This window comes from Vidua macroura, chromosome 5 (assembly GCF_024509145.1).
Source record: "Vidua macroura isolate BioBank_ID:100142 chromosome 5, ASM2450914v1, whole genome shotgun sequence".
NCBI classification, from domain to species: domain Eukaryota; kingdom Metazoa; phylum Chordata; class Aves; order Passeriformes; family Viduidae; genus Vidua; species Vidua macroura.
Genome location: NC_071575.1, coordinates 60,601,451 through 60,622,542, shown reverse-complemented (window position 1 = coordinate 60,622,542; position 21,092 = coordinate 60,601,451). Strand labels below are relative to the sequence as shown.

Genomic DNA, 21,092 nt, shown 5'->3' with positions numbered 1-21,092 from the left:
GACAAAGACATGGGACCCATGTTAGTGTTATAAAATCATCTCTTAGCAGTTTCACTGAAATTGCATAAAATTATTTCAACTGCACAAATTTGTATAAAACTGAAAGTAATTTCCTTTTAGAGAAAAGTCATCTAATCCTCTGTAGAAGAATTCAAATGTAAAAATTTCTAGCAATGCAAAGTAGATGTGTAGGTGGATTTCATATCTGTCTTTTCAGTCTTGTAGCTGATAAAAAAATCATTACTTGTTTATATTATTGAGCAAGTCTGTATTCTTAAAGGCATTCAGTGCAAAATATTCCCTCAATAAATAAAGGCTCAAGGTTGACTAGTGTTACTTATGTTACCCTCTACAGGTAAGGTATTATTCCTGCACCTGAAGATCTTGACTAAGTAGTCATATAGTGGAAAGCATCTTAACTGGATAGGGAAAAGAGAAAATAATAACAACCCCTCCTTGATATCTGTCTTTATGCAAAGGAATCTAGTCCAGACACCTTTGTGTCTTATTACCAAGAAAAGTCCAACTACAACTGACAGAATGACTCCAGAAATTTAAGCAAGTATATCAAAGAATGCAGGAACAGAATTCAGGAAAGATGAGTTAATTGGAAATCTGAGGAGCACAGCTGGGAAGTTGTACACTGAATTCCTGAGATAAGGGTCCAGTTTTAATTACCTATGTGCAAAAGAACAAAGTTAAATTACTTTTAATAAGTACTAAGAATGTGTCTGATGTGCTGTGTAATAAAAAAAAACAACAGAAATGTTGGTATTTGCTAATTATTCATGCGCAATTAGCAGAAAAATTCCACATCTATTGATCATTATCTGAGCATTAAGCTTTCTCACATGTTGGGGATGATTAATAAAAGTAAACTGGCTTTGGTATTTGCTGTTATATAGTAAATGAAACTTTGTCAACAGTTAGATGTGTAAATAGGGACATTTTCATGAACACAAGAAGTCTGCAGATTTGCTGCATCGTTTGAATGGAGTTCCTTGCAAGTGTGAGGGAAACTCTTAAGTTTGAGAGCAACTCCACTTTCTGGAAGTGTGTGTAACCAGCTCAAAAAAGTAAATTATTGTACTGTTTGTCTCTAAGGCCTTTGAAAGATGTTATATAATTGTGTAAATGAGTTAAGGCAGGCAATATGTAATTTACAATTTGTCCAACCTGCATGTTGGACAAACATGCAGAGTAGATTGGTTATTATCTAATCTCCCACGTTTCTAAGCCTAACTGTCCTTGAAAGTATTATAAGCTGTTTTATTTTCACACACATTAGCTGTTCAGGAGGAACATGTCAAATGCCTTGGGTGCACCTTTTACCCCATGTCAGATGTTGTCTGCAGACATGTTTTCAAGACATTGTCTACTGCAATTTTGTAGCTGTCAAAAGGAAACTACCATTCCTGAACTCTCTTTACACATCCCTCTTCCAGTATTTCATCATACTGATCCAGTGTAAGTCTGTTTTTACTTTGTGGTCATTGGAGGTATGTAAAATGATAGTGCCTATGCTTGTCCAGGAAAGACAAAAAGGCTGTCACAACAACCAATCCCACAGTGACAGCAGCTGTTGGTTGCACAAGCTACTTGGTGTATGAACTGTCATTTCCAAACAGAGGTCTGACTCAACAAAAACTTAAAAGGCTGAAAGCCACACAATGCATTATTTTTAATTAGCACATTTACCTGCAATTTGGAGCATATTTCATCAATATAATATTAAGATTTATAAAAGAAGGTTTAGGATCCACTGAATCTCATCAGCCATACTAAGATAGAAGGGCTAACAATGGAAATGTGCCTGTTTCCAAGTCACTACAGGTAATTGAAAGGTATTTCCAAGTCACTAAAGGTAATTGATGAGGTAACTAAAAGCATATGGATTTTCTGATTCTCTTAAATGCAATAACTGAAGAATGAACCCATTCACCATAATCATTATTTTTAGAATTTTCTTATGCTACTTTATTTTTGTATGCTGTCCTCTCCTGCTGAAGGTGACTCTACCTGACTTCAAGACAGGCATTACCAGAAAAATTTGGAGATTTTTGGGCAGAGGTCAGTTTATACAACACCAAGCCTGCTGGCAGCAAATAAGGTCCACCTGTCCCAAAGAATTTTATGTCAGGAGTTAGCAGAGCTCATTGAGAGATCTTTAAAGTGGATTTGAAGGGGAATGGGGACATAGTCAGGCTTGACAGACATAAGATATAGGAAGGAGAGAACTATGGAAACCACCCCAGCAACAAAAGAAGGTTTAAGAGAGAGCATCTCAAATCACAAGAAGCCAAAGACTTAACCACACACAGGACTGTGGGGAATCCCTTTCCACCCCTGCTGGGAGGCTGACACAATCAAATATTTCCATAAAGTGCCTGTACATCAATGCTTACAGTATGGAGGACAAACAGAAGGAACTAGAGATCTGTGTGCAGTCACAGGGCTTTGATCTCATTGCAGTTACAGATGTGGTGGGATAGCTCCCAGGACTGGAATGTCATCATGAATGCCATCATGAGGGGCTACACAGTGCTCAGGACAGACCAGGCAGGCGCTGGGGTGGAGCTGCCCTCTGTGAGGCAGCACTTGGAATGTATCCAGCTCTGTCTTTGGGTGGATAGTGAGAAAGTCCAGTATTTATGGTAAGGATAAAAGCGCAGATTGCCATAAATGATAAGTAGTTTTTTTCCTCTCTTTTAAACTGGTTGTTTGCCTGACGACTTGACAGTAATCCAGTGTTACCTTTGAATATCCAGGTTATTAACCATTTTCCCTTTTGGTTTTGAGTGGTCCTTTCATATTGCATTGAAGAAATTGGTCCCGCAAGGAAAATGTGATTGTACTGATGCAAAAGGGATTCAGGATGTAACAGCTTTTTAAGCAAGGTGTGCAATTGATGTTGCATCTTAAGGTTTTATATTAAATACTTAATCACAGCATTTAATTCTGTGACTTGGTTTTTTTTTTTTTTTTTTTGGTAGCCTAGCTTTGGCGTTCAGGATGAAAAAGTCTAATGCTTTAATGATAACTTTGTAGGTTCTCATCAAAATGAAAGCTTGGTCTCATTATCCCATTGTTCTCCTTTTCTCTTTTCTCCAAGCTGCCTGTCTCGTCCTGGGTTGTATGATTTTTCCTGATGGCTGGGATTCAGATGAGGTAAAACGGATGTGTGGTGAAAAGACAGACAAGTACACGCTGGGGGCTTGTTCAGTCCGCTGGGCATATATCCTGGCAATTATTGGAATCTTGGATGCCCTGATCCTCTCATTTCTGGCATTTGTGCTTGGAAACAGACAAGACAGCTTGCTAGCAGAGGAGCTCAAGTTGGAAAACAAAGGTAGGACTGCTTTAGAAACACTATTGTTGGGTGGCCTCAAGGGCAATTGCTTAAAAACAATGATCAGTTTCAATTTCATTTTATGTTGTGCTTAAAAGTTGGCATGTTGGCTTACTTCCTACACTGCTGGGAAAGAATAAATGCAAGGGGCAGAGGAAGTTTTGCATTTCAGCCTCCAAAAATCTGAGAAAGCTCAAATTTGATGTAATTTCTGCCCTATGCATGAGTTATCCTTAGCTTTTAGAGCTGTAGATGGGATGTTATTGTGTTACTCACTTGTACAGTATTTCATTAGCATTTAATTTTCACTGTCTCCATCTTTTTCTGTACTCCATGCAAGATTTGTTTACTTGGTTCCTTTAGGATTTTGCAATGTAATATGAATGTCTGTAATATGGCATATGTGTTAGCACAGTACCCAGTAAGGGGGCAGTGCTGGGGGGTGGCAATGAGCTGTGTAATGGGACTGCCCATACAGCATTGAACTGGTGGGCCAAGGATCAGAGCCTGGAATGAAGAAGAATCCTAGTTCTTGCTTGAGTGTGTTGCTTTGAGCTCATGAGTCGGCTCATGGGAATCTAGGACGCTGTAGTAACTGATTACTCATGCAGTGCTTTGGGGATAAAACTCATTTCTAGATTAAGTACATGAAAATGGCTTGCACCAGTAATTTATGACACATTTGCGGGAACAGAGATGTTTTTAGTAAGTGTGCACAAGCCTGGCTTATTTCTGCAGCCCCTTCCCCTTGTGCTCCCCTGGCATCCCAGCTGAGTATCTGATGGGATAGATACCACAGAGGGCATGTCCCTGCCTTACCTTTTTAATGGGCCTGTTGTCCCTGAAACTGTCTAATCCCTTCTAAACCCGCTGATACTGTCAGCTTCTCCAGCACTGCATGGCAGCAAGTTCCTGAAGCTCACTACTGACTGCTAAAGAAGTACTTTCTTTTATCTGTTTCAAATTGATTCCCTGCTAGTTTCACTGACTGTCCCCAAGAGCAGGATTCTGCATTCAGCTCATCTACCACCTCTGTAATTTTGTGGGCTCCTTCTAATAATAGCAAAGATATCAGGAGCTTTTCACCACTAGATTGCTGTTTGGCAGTGAGTGTTATGTGAAAATAGCTGGTCTCAGTCCTGGTCCAGAGAACCATTATCTATATACCTGACAGCACCAGTACAGTGGCCCCTGCTTGCTGGATTGCAGTCAGCACACTCAGCCCAAAGATAAATGGACTTGAAGATTGAATATCACATATGATTCCAGACCTAGATGGAGCCTACTAATGTTGTGAGTTAAGGAAAGTGTATTTCACTTGCAATTGCACAAGTGCATCTGTCCTGCAGGTAAACTGAGGGCATCAGCTTCAAGGACTGTCCCTGTGACCCTTTCCTGTAAGGACAATATTAATCTGCATTTGAAAATCAAAATACTTATCAGAAGGGCATTCACAGCTACGCCACAAGTGCTTTTGGCATCACCACTATGTCTGATTTGTCTATACCATATAGATCTCATGTACCCAACACTACTTGTATCAAAGAAACGCATCTGTTTTGGCACCTTGTGAGCAAAAAACAGCTTCTGGAGTCTCATCACCTCTCACATCACTGGCACAAACCCTTGCCAGAACATTTGGTCCTTAGCATGTCAGAAAAAAATCATTCAGAAGCTCAATTTCCTTGGATTAAACACAGAAACATACCACACTATTGGCTTCAAAACAAACCAGAACTCAACAAAAGGGACCTACCCCACTCTGTCCTTCACAATCAAGCCTAATGATCACCACCTTTTAAACTGTCTTTCAAATTAAGTGAAAAAGAGTCAACTTGGCCTCTAAAAAGGACATTTTCTCCTGCCTTGTCACAAAAAGATTCTGCTAAGCAACAACAGGGCAAATCTAAATTCCCCTGAGCCCCCCAGCATTTACCCACCTGCATGTGTTGCCACCAGGCACAGCCTCAGCCCCAAGGAGACCCAGCAGAACACGGCAGTGGCATCAGTCTGTACCCCTGTGCGCTGAAAAGGCATGAGTGCTTTGACATTTACCCCGTAAACTACATCCCCTTATCCCCTTTCAGATTAAGAGATAGTGGAGAACTACTCATCAGCATTAGTTCACACGCAGAGTATCCATGCATCTCTTGGAAATGGTCACGATGTGAAAATAATGCTCTATGCAAATAGCACTAGCATATCTCCCATATAAACAAAAAGATAAGAGTATGGATATAGACAATGCTACCCTCAGCTTTCCAAGCTGCTCCTACAATGTGAAGTCAGAGCCCTTACAACACGTAACCATGAACCAGAACTTGCCAGCTGGTTGACATTTTACACCCTCCTTATTCTCCGAGTTGTTGAAGGCTAGCTCCATACATCTGAGCTGCAGTCACTGCAAAATAAACATGCTTAAAGGCAGAAAGTAAGGGAATATATTGTTTCTTGGTGATAAAGCAGCATTCAGTAAAAAAAAAAAAAAAAAAAATAGTGTTGCACAGAGATTTGCATACCTTTAGCTAGAGAATCCTCTTCTCCAAACAGGAAAAGCCTACCCATGGGATCAGTGCTGCAACAGGAAACCATCTGCAAAATCTGTATGTGAAGCTGAGTGACTGGAGCTCGCCTGCCTCATGGAAGGATGACAGGACTTAATGCTCATCAGGTGTCATCCTTCAAAAGGAAAATAGCTCAGGATGCAGTGAACATGCAAACTGCTGCAAAATTGCAGAGTCCTGCTTGTCAGCATGTAGTTTCCATGGCATGCACTCACAAATATTCAGGCCAACTTGTTCAAAATTAGGTATATTAATATGAATATTGAGACCCAATTTAAGTTTTCCCAGATAGCTACAACACATAAAAGAATTACCAGCAGCCCTCAGAGTAATAAAGAGTACAAATGCAGACAGAACACCATATATACTCCTGTATACCCATGCAATATAATTTTATAGTCCCTTTTTGGTAAAGTTATGTACCTCCAACTCCTCCTGATACATAAAAAGTCACTGTATGCTCATTTTCATTTCAGTTAGGGTGTACAGTACAATAATAAAAATACATTCAAAAATGAAAGACAAGATTTCTGTTAGTCTCTTCCCATTTTCAGACTGGTGCTTCTCTTCCTATTGCTCATCCCCTCCCTTTCTTCTTTTCTAAACAATCCAAGAGTCACCCACTTCAGACTCCTGCTACTTTGGTGTGTGGCTTTTTGGTCAAAGCACTTAAGAAGACTATGAACTCAGAACAAATTCAACCACTTGAATTCCCATTTGAGAAGGGAAATATCTGAGAAACTCATTGGGGAGGGATCTGTGATAGATTGCTATAGACAGAGGAACCTGGGACTATGTTAAAAGGTTTATCATCTTGCCTCAAAATAAGAAGCATTAAGGTACCCTCATTTGCAAAGGCAAAATCAGACTTTTCTTTGAAGCCTACAGTCATAGGTTCCAGGCTGGGAACTCCTGGCCCTCATTTCTAGCTTCAAAACATGTTTCCCTGCCATGTCAGCCAAGAACAAAGTTTTGCCATAGCTGTGAAGAGCTCACATGCCCTCTTTGAGCTTCAACTGGTAAGTGGCTCATCTAGCATAGCACCACTACCATTAGATCCACTTGTTAACTTCCTTGTTCAATTGCAACCTATTTTCCTTCAGTTATCACCTCCACAATGACCTCCAAGCAATCCTGAGTAAAAGAACAGTAGACAAGTGGCATCAGACATATTTCATCTAAAAACCTGCAACTAGAAGCCAAACTAACAGATTTTTTTATACTTTCCCCCCAAAATTTTCTTCTTTTGATAATAGCAACAATTTTCCTGTGATTTCTACTATATAAATAATATTGTAAAAGAGAAAATATAAAGATAAACGTGGAGATTTTATTGTGTTTGGCATCAGACAGAATATAATCTCTCCAGAATGAAGGTATTCATAGCACTGCTGTAGGACACAGCCCACAGTATGAAGTTTCATCCAAGGAATATATGAGCAGTCATTGGACCACATCCAGAGCCTTCTTGTGCAGTGCCTCAGTGTCATGCACTCTATTGCCCAGTGTGCATGGAATTCTAGCACACAAATTAGAACAGCACCTGCCCGAGGATTTTTGGTTCCCCCCTCCACAGCAGCCTACGGAATGTTGTGTAGGACACTGTAGGACTTCTGCTCCCTTTGGTTTGAGGGTGTTCACTCCTTAGGTAGAAGGTTTTCAGATTCCAGCTCTGGTTTCTAATGGCAAAGTATTTTGGAGGTTTTAATAGAAACTGAGGGCAAGAAATGGGAGAGTGAGATCAGGAGTCAAGGGGTTTTGACACAATCTTAGAAAACACTTTAATGTCTTCCTTTTGTAAACGTCTATTTTTGGTTTTATGTGCATGTAGGAAGCACATGCATATGTATGAAATAAACTATTTAGATTTTTCTCCTGGTGTTGAATGGAACTAAGACAAAAGTTTTGGACTGATATTCAGAAAGTGGAGTTTGATTCCTGTTTCTCATACTGGATCTATCATATGATTTTTACATTTCTCTGTCTTTTAAATGGGAATGAATGAGACTGACTTTGTTGATATGTTGTGGTTCAGCAATGAAAGATGAATTAGGAAAAAGTAAATGATGGTGAAATTATTATTAAGATATGTTTTCCAAGATTAAGGTCTGATAAAAGTATTTTGTCGAGGAATTACTTTGCCAATATGCTAAATGATGATACTCTTAAGGGGAGGCAAATGAGACATCAAGACTAAAAGTCAAAAGCTGATTAAAATACCTCATTAAATAAAGGTCAATCTTGCAATAGTACTGATTGATACATCAGCTGATCCAAGAGTTCCTTTCCAGCTCTACTTTCTATAATGAGAAAATAAAATTAGTCCTAAACACATGCATTAATTACTTAACTACAGAAGTTGGAGACCATGAATAGAGAATCCTAGTTCCCCATTGATTAATGAAGAACATAGTGAATTGTTCTCTGTCTCATAGGAAGATGTATCCCACTTGCTGTTACCCTCTGTAAGGACTCTCATACAATAGCCCAGTTAAAGTAATTCTCATTCCATTCGATGAACTCATGATATGATGGACTTAAAGGATGGGGTCTTATAGGAAAGCTTGCACCAAAAAAAAATTATGCAGCCTCAAAAATGCTTCTTAAATGGTATAGGTAACTTAATGCATTGAACAGTCTCTGAAAAGTTCTGTAGTGCAGCAGAGGGGCAGGACGCATGGGAATGGGGGATAAAGACATTAGACAGTGCTGCTACAAGCTACAAAAAAATCTCCAGCCTGGTCAAGACAAGTCTATAGTGAGCCTGGACAGATCTGTGCTGCTAACTTAAAAGGAAGCCTATGCCTATTGCAAGTGAGACCATGTTTACTGAGCTAGAAGGCAACAAGTCTGACTGTGCCATCACTAGCAGCTGCATTAGAAATGGTGTTTTGAAGTCTGGACAAAAAAATCAGAGATATTTCACAATATAGAAATATAAAAGGGAAGTAGCTGGCACGTATTTCATGCTAGGTAGGATTAGTGACACACAAAAGTTATGATACTCCACTGTCCCTCTTCCTTACTGACAGGAACCATATTTGTAGGAGGAACATCAGAGAATGCTCATGACTCAGCTGCCCTTGCATGAATGTTTTTCAATAAAGTGTTCATGTAGATGAAATAATGAAAGTTTGTGCCAAGAATCTGGACTATGACTAGAAACAGTTACTGAGAGGACGTTTCTGCTGTCTAGTCCAACCTACCACTTCCAAGAGTTGTCTGGATTGTCCTTATGTTTCTACCAGAGGAAGAAACATACCATCATACACAGAGGAAGCCTGTAGCACTGAGTTATAATTGTTCCTTCTTGCAGCAAGTTCCAGTGGTTTTCTTGGAAATCTTTATCATTATTTAAAAAGTCATTAGTTTCAATATCTCATTGCACTGTTGTTACACTATGACACAAAATAACTCTCACACAGACGCTAGATGCAAAGGGGGAAAGGAAAGAACTTAAAGAGAGATTTTATTTTCTGGCTTTGTAATATATACAATAGGAAAAGTGACAGTGGATTGGAGGGTGAAACTGCCACCTCTCCAACTACACTGGTCAAACTAACAGTCCATCAATTCTCTCCACCCACAAAGAAGAATGCAAAACAATCTCTGTTTATATGAACACTGTGTGAGAACTGCAGTAGAAATATGCATTGTAATACCATCAGTATTTTGGCGTCAGATCATGCTTATAGAATGAGCCATTTGGCAACACACACAAAGAGTTCCTTGGGCCTGTTCACTGCGGCGGCTGAGAGACAAAGGACACTGCCAGTGGCACCCAGCAATGTGGAGAAAATCTGGACGTTGTATATCTATCTCCTCATTCCTCACTAGGACATGCAAAGATGCACAGGAGACCAGCAGCCACCTTCTCTCTTTTCTGCATCTGTGCTGAATTCAGACACAAACCCCCAGTTCTCAGAACTAACAGGGTCAGGACACTGTGCCTCCTATAATTTTGCTTTGTTCTCCTACTCTTCCAAGGGTTTTGTAACTTCTCACTGCCTTTGGAGAATCCAGTCAATAAAGAAAGATCTTTGCAGTGTAGATGCTCCCCTCTGTCTGGTACAGCTGGGGAACCTGAGTGCCCACTGTAGAGTCTAACAGGTGGACAACCACCTTAAAATACTGAGGAAATCCACCAGCATTGCTAATGACACATAAAGGGAGAAATATTCTTGCTTCCTGAGGAGAGAGGCAACAGTTTAGTTGCACTTTTACATTTCTACTATAACAATATACGTGAAAGATGAGAGTACACCAGATAAGAGTTGAGAAAAATAGCAGTATTATGTAAATGCCTGCTAAAATGGATGCATCTGGAATCTCTGCAGAGTACAGTAATTCTGTTATTTAGTGATTACTTCAGAAAGAGCACATTCTGAAACCAAATTCTACTGGCATAACTAAAATGGACTCATTTTATGCAAAATGTTTACTACTACTCTTTTTATTCTTAAATAGATTATTGAACCAAAATCCTCATTTTTTTCCACTGAGCATTTTGGACCTGATTTTGCAGAAGAGAGGGGCAGGCTTCATCCTGTGAAACCAGTAAAAATGGTAGAGGGTGGGAGTAAATTTTAGCCATTAGAGCAATTAATACAATTTTAAAATTATCATGAATCTTACTTATACTAATTCTTGACCACAGAAATTCAAAACATTTTTCAGGTGTCTTATTGTTTGATGTGTATCAAATGCATCCACATTTCAAGAACTGTCATAGCTGACAACAACATCTGGCTGACCCCTTGCAAGTAAAACTGATAAAGCAATAAATATCAGGCATCATATATCCTGCAGAGACAAATATTGGTCTACTAGAGAAAGTGGAAGTGTGCTAGAATCATTCAACGTGTTTCAAATGTTAAGGAGAAGAAAAAATTGTCAAAGGGTTGATTGGAAATTCAGTACAGAAGCCATGCTGGCAAAGTATAAAAGTGCTGTACTTATAGGAACAGCCACAAAAACATTGTTTGCATCCTTAATAGAAATTCTGGATTTAGCAACATGGAAAGAAGTAATTCCAAATGGTTAAGGAGTTTGCTTGGGAGAATAAAAATTTGTATCAGTGTTAAGGGGGTATTTCTATGTCCTTTCAGAAATAGCCTGCAGAATCCTATTGTTGAATTTAAAAAGATGGTTGAAAATCTCTGATTATTCAGTGCTGTGTAGCCTCAGCTCTTCCAAGCAGAGGCAGTAGCTGTCTGAAGAGCAAGACTGCCCTGCTTTGTGTGCCTCAGTTTTGTATATAAGCTCCCTGCTGCTCTGTTGATGTTAATCTTTAGCCCATATGGACAAAGATGACATGTTATTAAGTAAAATAAATCTTCCCCTATAACCATCAGCCCTATTTTTTTCCTGAAGAGGATTGACAAGTTTACCTTAAATAAATCCCTAAAAAGGCTCTGTGAAATTATTAGAATTTGTATGTTTACAATGATGCCAGAAGATGAGCAGGTTTATACACTAATCAATCATTTATACACTAGTGAGCAGCTGACATTCAAGCCTGTGTCTGCTCATCTATCAAGTAGCTCTCATAAAGGTTAGAGGCACTACAGTTGTACTCAGACACAAATACAGGTATAAAAATGTTATAAAAATGCTAAGTATGGAGGATTACTGCAAGAATTGATAGGATTTCAAACTTCAGAGTAATTCCTATATAAGATCCCAGTCTCAGATAATTTGCCAACCTTCTTCCCTAAGTCCAACTGGAGCTCATCTACTGCCTTTCTTTTAGTGCTTGCAGATATATACAGAGTATGTGCTCATCCAACATAGTCTCAAAAACCTCTGTAGACAGACTAACACTGACCTTTGTTCTCTGTACTATAGAAACTGTTTTTGAAAGAACAGCCTGGGAACCTCTGGGGGAGCTGGAGCTGCATGCAAAGAGGAAGTGCAAAGGCCACTTCTTGGTTCTCTGGCTCTCACAGGGTGTCCACTTTGGAAGGGAGCCCATTTTTAGGCAAAGACTAGATCTAACTTAATGAAGAAATATGAAGAGAAGTTTAGGAAGGGAAGTTTATGGTGCTGTGAAGTCCAGTAGGAAAACAGCAACCAGCAGTCTGAGTCTGGGTCCAGTTGGTTTGCCTGAAAGGGTTAGTGGCATCTTCATATTATTTCCCTTTCCACCCAAACCCTTACTTTATGCCTATGGCTATGAGCACACATGCTTTGAGTTGCACCATCTTCTCAGCTTCTGTGCTTATCACTTCCCAGAGTGCCCTCTCTGGAGTGCTCCCAGCAGCCTTGAACACAGGGGCTCCAGGGGCACTGGAATGGGCAGGGCCCCTCGGAGCACGCGCAGCACAGGCAGGGAAATGGGTGAGCTCTGCGAGGGATCCTGGTGGTAGGTGACACCGGTCCCACCATGGCACACTGTGTGCTATTTAGATTAGTTTTTAATATTCTGGAGCTACACCTAAAACCCATCAGGTTGGTTCAGCTACAGCTGCATTGCATTCTGTCCCATTATTCTCCAGAATGCTCTCTAAAGCTCTGCATAGCATTGAAATCACAGTTATCAGCCTTTGTTTGTCTAGACCTATAGTTAGGTCGCCTTCTGATGTAAATTAAGGTCTCCATCCAAAAAGTTGGAGAGAGAAAGTAAATTTCTTTCAAACTAGACATTTTAAAAATAATATTAAACATTCATTTTTCTTCTGTCAGATTTCCTGGGCTGTGCCTCAGTTCTACCTTGGTTCTCCTTTATTCTTGTTTTTTGCTGTCTTTCTCCCCTCTCTTTTCATAGAACATGTCTTTATATACTATTTGCTTAGCAAATGCCTTCATTTCAATTTTATTTAAGATCTTCAACTTTCATAATCCCAGGGCCAGGAATTTTCTCAATTTATGTTTTCATAATTAAAGGGGAGAAAAAAAATAGATTGTATCATCATTTAAGCAGATGAAAACCAGAAGGTAAAGGGATTTTTTAATGTATATCTAATATTACTTTCTAAGCATTACCAGTAAAAGTGTTAAAAATTATACTGTTGTTAGCCTACTTTAGGAGGTGAATGTTACCACATAAAAAGTGTATGTGGGCTGTTTTAGCTATAGCCCACTGCATTGACTAATTCCATTTTTTTAACAGGAAAAAAATGCAGCAATTCATCACTTGTCCAGTCCAGTTAACGTTTTGTGCCTTTTTATAGGAGTGGAATTTGTGAACTGGATAGCTTTGACAGTTTGAGGTACTTGTTACTTTTCATTTCTGGATCATTGACTCAAGTACAGCAGATATTTGACAAAAAATTGACTGAAAACTGAATCTGGAGAATGACTGATTGCTGAAGTATGTAAGAAAAGGTTTTTTCTGCACAGCTGAGAGTGGACTAATGCAATGACAAAAAAAAATACACATATCTTAACCCTGTGCTAGCAAACATTCCAAATGGGGAGACTAAGAAATGCAGAATATGTGTAGCTTTGGATGCCTTCATCCTTGGTCTGCTGCCTTTAGCTACTACCTACTGCCAGAAAGGGAATTTACCTGGACATGCCTCTCAGGTCTCTGAACACCGGGTGGTCAGTATTGGATATGATGCACTCAAAAAGTGAGGTCTCTTCTGAACAATGTTCATGGCATGCTCCTGACAGGACTGTCCTTGAAGACTGGCCAAGTGATGGACATGGATGCCATGGAAATATGTCAGGAGAGAGTTGCTGCATTTTGGGCAGGGCTTTGTGGGAGAGCCAAAGGTCAGCTTTGCTGGGCATGTGCCTGCCTTGAAAAGTACAGCAGACTCTTGGTATTCCCACTCCATTGTGAGTTCTATTGAATTAGTCAAGTGAATTGACCTAGTACATGACATTTCTTTCTCCAAGTTTCCAAGAAATTTAGTCTCCAGTGGTTATGATTTTCCTTTGTCTGACATTTTTTAGTGACAGAAGGACTTTTGCAACAGCAGTCAATACATTCAAAAATTTGACTTTAGTTTCAGCAATTTCACTGTGATTCCTTGTGGCACAGATCTTAAACCAACAGCTAGATCTTAAACCAATATAAACCCTAGAATGGACCTTTTTTAACAAACTGCAATTTCAATGAGCAGTAGTGTTTCAGGAAGCAAAGCCTTTTAATGGATGGCTCTTGAATTTAAGTTTTGCTTTAGTTGGATTTTTTTTATGCTAGTACATTTCATTTTGATATATGAATGAAAAAATTCCTAATTTCCCTATCAGAATCATTTCCTTATGTAATTACATTGCTTATGGCCCACTTGTTTATCAATCCCCTTCTCTAATAACCTTTAAACCCATTGTCCAATTTCAACGAAATTTAACAAATGCTAACATCATAAGAATTTGAAACTCCCAGAAGTGTTTTGAAGATTAATGCATGAATTTAAAAAATTAACATGTGATTACACTAAAGGAAAACCAGTAAAGAAATTCAGCCCTTAATAGTACTTGGTTAACCAAGTCAGCATAAATTTCATGTCAGATATGCCACCCTTCCTGCCTTTTCTGGATCTTCTGTCATACTAAATAAAGTAGGTAGGGTACATGGAACACATTGCACATGTGTCTATGTGCCTGTATATAAATATATATCTATACATAAAAGTGTAAGGAAAGTGAAGACAAGTCCTGTAGCAAAGAGTCTCTAAGAGGCATTTGGGGCATGTGGGAAACATGAGAGTTTGGAAATGTCTAGGGCAGGAAGGCAGTTGGAAGTACTGGAGAAAGATCTGAGGACATGAGAAAGACAAGAATCATTGATAGAAGGTGCAGGAGTCTAAGAGGAAACAGGGTGTTGCTGTGAAGGTGTCATGGGGCTGTGACAAAGGAGCCCCATTATATTCTGGCCATGTGGGAGAGGGAGCACGCATGCTGTTCACTGAAAGTCAGGCACTGATTTCTTGTACCACCCATGCTACATTAGGCTGTTTAAAGTTGACCAATTAAAAAGTTATTCTAGTATCTAAGTAAACTAAAAAGTATTTAGTGAAAAAAAATCAATTTAACTTTAAAGAGAGCAGTACAATGTGAAGTCATGTGAACTCCATTTTTCAATAGAAACTGTAAAAACTCTGTTTCAGTTCATCCACAAACTATTTTTTCCACCGCTTGCTTCAGCCATTGAACTGAAAAATTGGCTATTTACCTAACAGTTATGCTTTAAAATATTTGCAACACAGGCATGGCCGGTACCTTTCTCTCAGAGCTTTGGTGTGGGGGCAGCTCAAAAAATGTGCCAGGGAACTGGCACTGCCTATTGCATTCTGGCTGATAAGATCTCAGCCTGTGCTTCAGAGAATTTGTTCCCTTATTCAGACAAAGATAAAGAAAGTAGAACCAACAAACCTGCCTCTGCCAATGATAATCTTCTAGGAGATACTATCATTTCAGCAGCCGCTGTAAGAAACTTTCCTAAAGGCTGGTGCATACAAAATAATCAATTTTCATCTACAGGTTATGGTTCAAATCTGCCAAGTGCTACCAGGGCTTATGCTACCAGGTTCAAGAGATGCAGTCTACAATACTGATTAAAGATGGGATGTTTGCTGCATCTGACAAACTGAATGGACCGTGGACCATGTCTGGGGAACCTCTAGCTTCCAGAAAATATGTATTATCTGTTTCTAATGAGCAATAGGCTAGCAGTGCCCACAGTGTAAGTGGTTTGTAGATAAGCAAAAAGCTATATTCACAAATCCTGTCAATCAATCCTTTGCAGCAATTTCTTTTGAAGGGTTATAGATAAAGAAGAGCTAGTCTAGGAAATGCAGCATTTTGAAGAAGTGGCATTTCAGTAGTTATGGTTAAGGAAAATGTGGGATAAAAGTATGTGCTGTTGCTGTGCTGCCTCGTCAGCACTGCTCTGCAGTGTGCTGCCTCTGGTCCAGGCCTCAGTTACCTTTTAGTCTGGAGTAGGCATCCAGGATAAAGCAACATCACCTGATTCCTGCTGCGGCTGCAATAAACTTCAGCCCTTGCAGAGGTGAGGTGTGAGCAAGATTTGAACCAAGTCTGTAATCTTTGTTACAACAAAACTATTAAGCCAAGTTTTTTCTCCTGAAATAAAAACTTCACTGTGCTCTGTCCAGCTGAGTAAACCTAGAGATCAACCTGGAATCAGGTTATAATTCCTGGTTCAAAGCATTTGAAAAAACAAAAGGGCAGAATGCAAAGTTATTGGTACCCAAGGGAAAAGTCTCTTAATTCAATTGCTGTACATGCTGAGGCAGCTTTAGAAGAGCGTCGGTACATCTAAACTTGGCCTGCAGCAGCGTATTCTTCCAGGCACATGACTCCCCGGGTTTGGGAAGGAAGGAGGAGCAGCAGCACTGTGGCACCATGGTGGGGTTGGGAGTTGCTGGCCGTGAGGAGCATGGCCTGTTTCAGGCCTGGAGGCAGCTGCAGCAGCGTGGCTCCGTACCAGCACAGCTCCAGATGCCTTGTGCGCCAGCGCAGCTTGGAGCTGACACAGCCATCCTGGGTTTAGGACTCAGCTTCATCTGCACAGCACCTTGTGCCAAGTGAAAGTGCTTTGAGCTGCTGGTTTGGTCTCTGCATTCCAATTCCTGTGTGTTGTTTCCTCCAGATATTTCTGAAATGCTGTTACATAGGAGCACAGAACAGCAGAATTCTTTAGGTTGGAAGAGACTTCTAGAACCAAGTCCAACTGTTAACACAGCACTACCAAATCCACCATTAAACCTTGTTTCCAAGTGTCACATCTAAACATTTTTTAAATACCTTCAGGGATGGTGATTCAACCACTTCCCTGAGCAGACTGTTCCAGTGTTTGACAACCTTTTCCATGAAGAAATATTTCCTAATATCCAATACAAACCTGTCCTGGTGCAACTGAAAGGACAACAGGGCAACCAATGGGCCAAACTCACAGGAGAAGCTGGTTCAGAATGCATCTTCCATTGAACATCCATCCTTTCCCATACAGTCTCTCACCTGCATAGACATTTTCTTTATTCTTTTAATAACTCCCTATTTCCATCTGGAAAGGAGCATTTTGAATATTTTTATCTTTGGCCATGTGTGTATCACTTAGTGTAGCACAGTGCACAGATCCCAAAGCTCAAAGTAGCCCACGCAGGGTAGAGCCTGGCTCAGATCTTCACAGTCTTGTAGCTACATTATTGCAGCATTGGTTGAGCTAAGAAACCCTGTTGACATGCATGATTTATGGGCTTGAATGGAGAATTAACCCCCTGTCACAGCTGCATCCCCCCCTTCAGACACAGGCAGCTGCACAGGGACCTCAGAGTTGTGGTACTTTGTGATGAACAAACACCAAGTGTCCCCCAGCATCACTGCCCAGTCTGCCTTGTGGAGAGCTTGTCTAGCTCTCTGCAATCAAAAGAAATACAGCTAGGGTCAGGAAAGGAAAAGGAATTCACTGCTGAAATAACTACACTTGGCTGGATTCAAAATGAGCACTGTATTTGCTCAAAAGCACCCAAAAAGCAGAACAGGAGAAGGCTGGAACCAGTCCTTGCCTTGAGGCTAGAGGAGGAGGAGTGGGCAGTCAAAAGGCTATTTCCAGTTCTGTGTGACTTACAAAGCACTTCACTGCTCCATGCCACAGTTTCCTGCTTGCTCTGCAGAGGAACCAGCACTATTTGCTTGCCTCCAGCATCTTCTGTAAGGATTTCTCAGCTAACACTTCTGAAATGGTTGGAACTGCTCTTGAAGTAGATACAATAAAAGTGTATATTACTGTAAAAAAAAAAAAAAGTTAGAAATAACTCTGATCAAACTGAGGAAGTTGAAAGGAGGTCCAGTTTTGTTCAAACAACCTAAGAGACAGCCAAAGAGGGAACAGCACAAATCTTGTCTTGCTTGGAAGGACAAGACCAAGAATTGTAGCTGTCATGTCTGCAGAGCATGGCTATAAATCCCAAATTACCCGGTGTTCCTCTGGCAAACACAGGGGTGAAGTGTGTCTATATACAGCAAGCAGGTCAGGGTGTGATGGTGGTGCTGGTGGGGACAAGGTGGCACCTGTCCCTCGTGGTGCTGAGTGGCTCAGCAGGAGGCTGCCATACGTCTGTCTGCCAGGCAGGATCCAGCCAGGGCTGATGGCTGGAGCTCATTACTGCCATGTTCTCATTTATGTCTGCACTCTGGACAGCTCAGGGCTTTTGCTTTTTCACTTATGCAAGCAGCAACCCCTGAATCTGTACAGCACAGGGAAAATGTGTCTCATCCATCAGCAGGCTGAGCAGGACTGTGCATGTTGAGTGATTGCCATGAGAAACTTCAGCTGCTGTAGCAACTGTTCTGGCTGAGCTGCTGGAGATCAGCAGTAAGTACTCACCAAGATACACATAAATAAAACTCATGTCATTGCTTTGATATCGCTGCCTTTTGTTTGCTGCAAACATTCATATCATTGATCATTTAACATACAGCAAATTCCAGGAAAGAGAAAGACCAACCAAAATAGTTGCACATAATGCAGACTTTTTCTGTTCATCATGTTAGTAAGAAATCTTTAATTTTTATTTTTCTCCTTTTGCCAAAAGTTTCAGATATTTGATCAGGAAGAAGAAAAACACATCACATGAAGTTACAAAAAATATTAAATTCTTAGAAACTTACTATTTTTGATACATTGCAGCATGGCTTTTGGTCTGAACCACTATTATTTTCATTTTGAAGAGAGAGGAAGCAGCTTTTTTTAAAAGGAGAGAGACAAAATTAGATTTTCATTGTAGTAACTGAACAGAATAAGGATTTATTGTAAGTCTATTTATCTTTTATATACACTTTTAGTCTCCATTGGAATATATAGTCTCCATTAGCAATTACTGTGTTGTGGCACAATAGGGTGCTTTGGGTACTCTGCTAATGATATGTGTTGTATAGCAGCTGATCCAAAAGCTCATCACCACCGAATGAAGGAGGTCCAGATGCCTTCCTCTCCTCAAGCCTCTGCTCCTGGCTGCAGACTCCATCCTCCTCTTCATGGCTGCTGAGCTGCATGTTGGAGCTCATAGAACAAAAAAAAAAAAAAAAGAATATATTCCTGTAGTGGTAGTCATCAGATCACAGAAGTGTCCCGCAGCTCCAGGGACACCCAGGCTGTTACTGCACGACACATGGCATGTTTGGGAGGGAGTGGGAGCAGGGAGAGTCACACAACCATCTTGGTGGTGGCAATAACATTGACGTGGCTGCTTTCTGACCTGAAAAGTTTCTCAGACCACTTGGAAAGAAATGGTGCATCCTGGTGCATCCTGACGTGATCAGTACATATTGTAAAGCAAGTATTAGCCAGCTGTGCTATTTCATCTGACATTAGAAGGGCTTTTCCATTCAGATAAGTGCACAGAAACCTTCCAGCATTGGCTCCTGTTTGCATTAAATGTTACATTCGCTGTAGTTAACTGTGATGCCAATGTGTGAATGAAACTGGGTCATGCTTCTGCAAAAACTAAATAAGACATTATTAACATGTCCATCAACTACTGCGGATGTGATATGTTTTTCAAACTGTTCATTAATTCTGTACAAAACCAGTGACAGGTACAGCATTGTTTTCGCAGCTGGGGGTGAAGGATGTCGTGTACTGGAACCTGCAACATCTGCCTCGTTTGGGGATTTACCATCCTTTTCTTAAAATGAGCAAAATGTAGATGAACGTTGGAGACATTCACCTGAACTCCTCCAAGCAAGTCAGTAATTACTAACAATTAATCCCATTGTACTTTAAATCTGTGAATTATAAAACACTTCCCAGCATGATGGAACAGATTGTCTAGTCCACTTCGGAGCTGATGAAACTTAACACCAACAAACTCTTTCTTTTTGAGATACATTGCTCTGTTGTAGAAAAGTGCTTGAATCCAAGAGCATTACAAAGGCTGATTTTGCCAGAGCAGGGGCAGGGGGGAACAGAATAAGGCACCAATTTTCCATAGGTACATGAATTCCTAGAGCCTTTCACGCTGTGGGGTGAATCTACTGTGCCAAACCACTGGGAGCTTTTTCACTGGTCTGAAGAGAGAGCAGGATCAGTCCTGCACCCAATTCCACCATGAGAAAAGGGGACTCAGGCTACATGATGAAAGCACCATTATTCTTTGCAATAAGGGCATCCATGAAGGAATTAAGTGTGTTTTATAACCACATCTTCAGATAAATTCCCTTGTCTTTCCTTAACACCTGCCTTTAGACATGTCCACCTGTGCACCACTATTTCATGTTGACATCACACAATTTATTGATTTCCAAAAATAATTGGTGTCTCCCTGGCAGTCTTATAACAGCATATATCCCTGTATTTAAACTTCAATGATTGCACAAGAATATATGTAAGAAAATATTTACAGACACTCTGGGACTCACAGTATGATTTTGGAGTTATATGCATGTTGGGTTTTCTTCCCCTGTGTTTAAAAAAGGTGCATAACTGCACTACAATATTATTACATGTTGTAATTACACAGCCTAATTACATGATTATATGTCTTTACACTAATTACACAATTAAAAACCATTACAGAAATGTTGTGAATGGATTTGGATAATTAAATTATTTTTAAACCCACCGAGGCAACTGACTAACAAAAAAACCATCAAGGGGTAGCAAGCAAAGCCAAGTAAGAGTAAGACCCAAGTAAGATCCAGCAGGGAAGACACCCTACTGGGTCTTGTGAGAAACACCTTGGTGCTCTTTCACTCTCAGATGAATGGGAATGTGGAACATCACAGGTAAATGTTAAAAATAACCATTTTGTGCTCCATGTACCTGGAGCAGAATTTCATAACACATTCTACTATGGTTGCTCTACAGATAAAGATTTATGGCCAAGATCTGGTGCTGGTGCTTTGAGGACCTGGGAAAGATGGTTGTTCATGGTGAGTCAGGCTGCTGATTCACTGGATGGAATCCAGCCCTGTCTGTCATTGGCTGGAACCAAGTAGGAATGTTGTGAACATGTACAGGGGGCAGGGGAGGTACAGAGCAGGGCTATGCTAAGAGACCTGGGCAGAGAACAGCCAGCCTGTGAGCTTTGGTGCCACCAGGGACAGTGGGGGAGAGAGAGGCTGGGCTGGGGTCCAGTCAGGCTGACCAGAGCAGGATGCTGGAGCTGTCAGACACAGCAGAGCAGGAGCACAGGTGTGCACGTGCATCCTCTCTGTCCTCCTGAGTCTGGGTGCCCAACAGGACCACGGCTGACACCTTG

General features: G+C 40.5%; 1 protein-coding gene across 3 annotated transcripts in view; it reads left to right on the top strand.

Moving 5' to 3' along the window:
- Positions 1-21,092, top strand: part of LHFPL3 (LHFPL tetraspan subfamily member 3) — a 258,434-nt gene that overhangs the window by 151,410 nt on the left and 85,932 nt on the right. For all 3 annotated transcript variants that reach the window (XM_053977414.1, XM_053977412.1, XM_053977413.1), the window contains exon 2: positions 3,113-3,349. In XM_053977414.1, the coding sequence (XP_053833389.1) occupies positions 3,113-3,349 (237 nt within the window). The remainder of the gene's footprint in view (positions 1-3,112; positions 3,350-21,092) is intronic.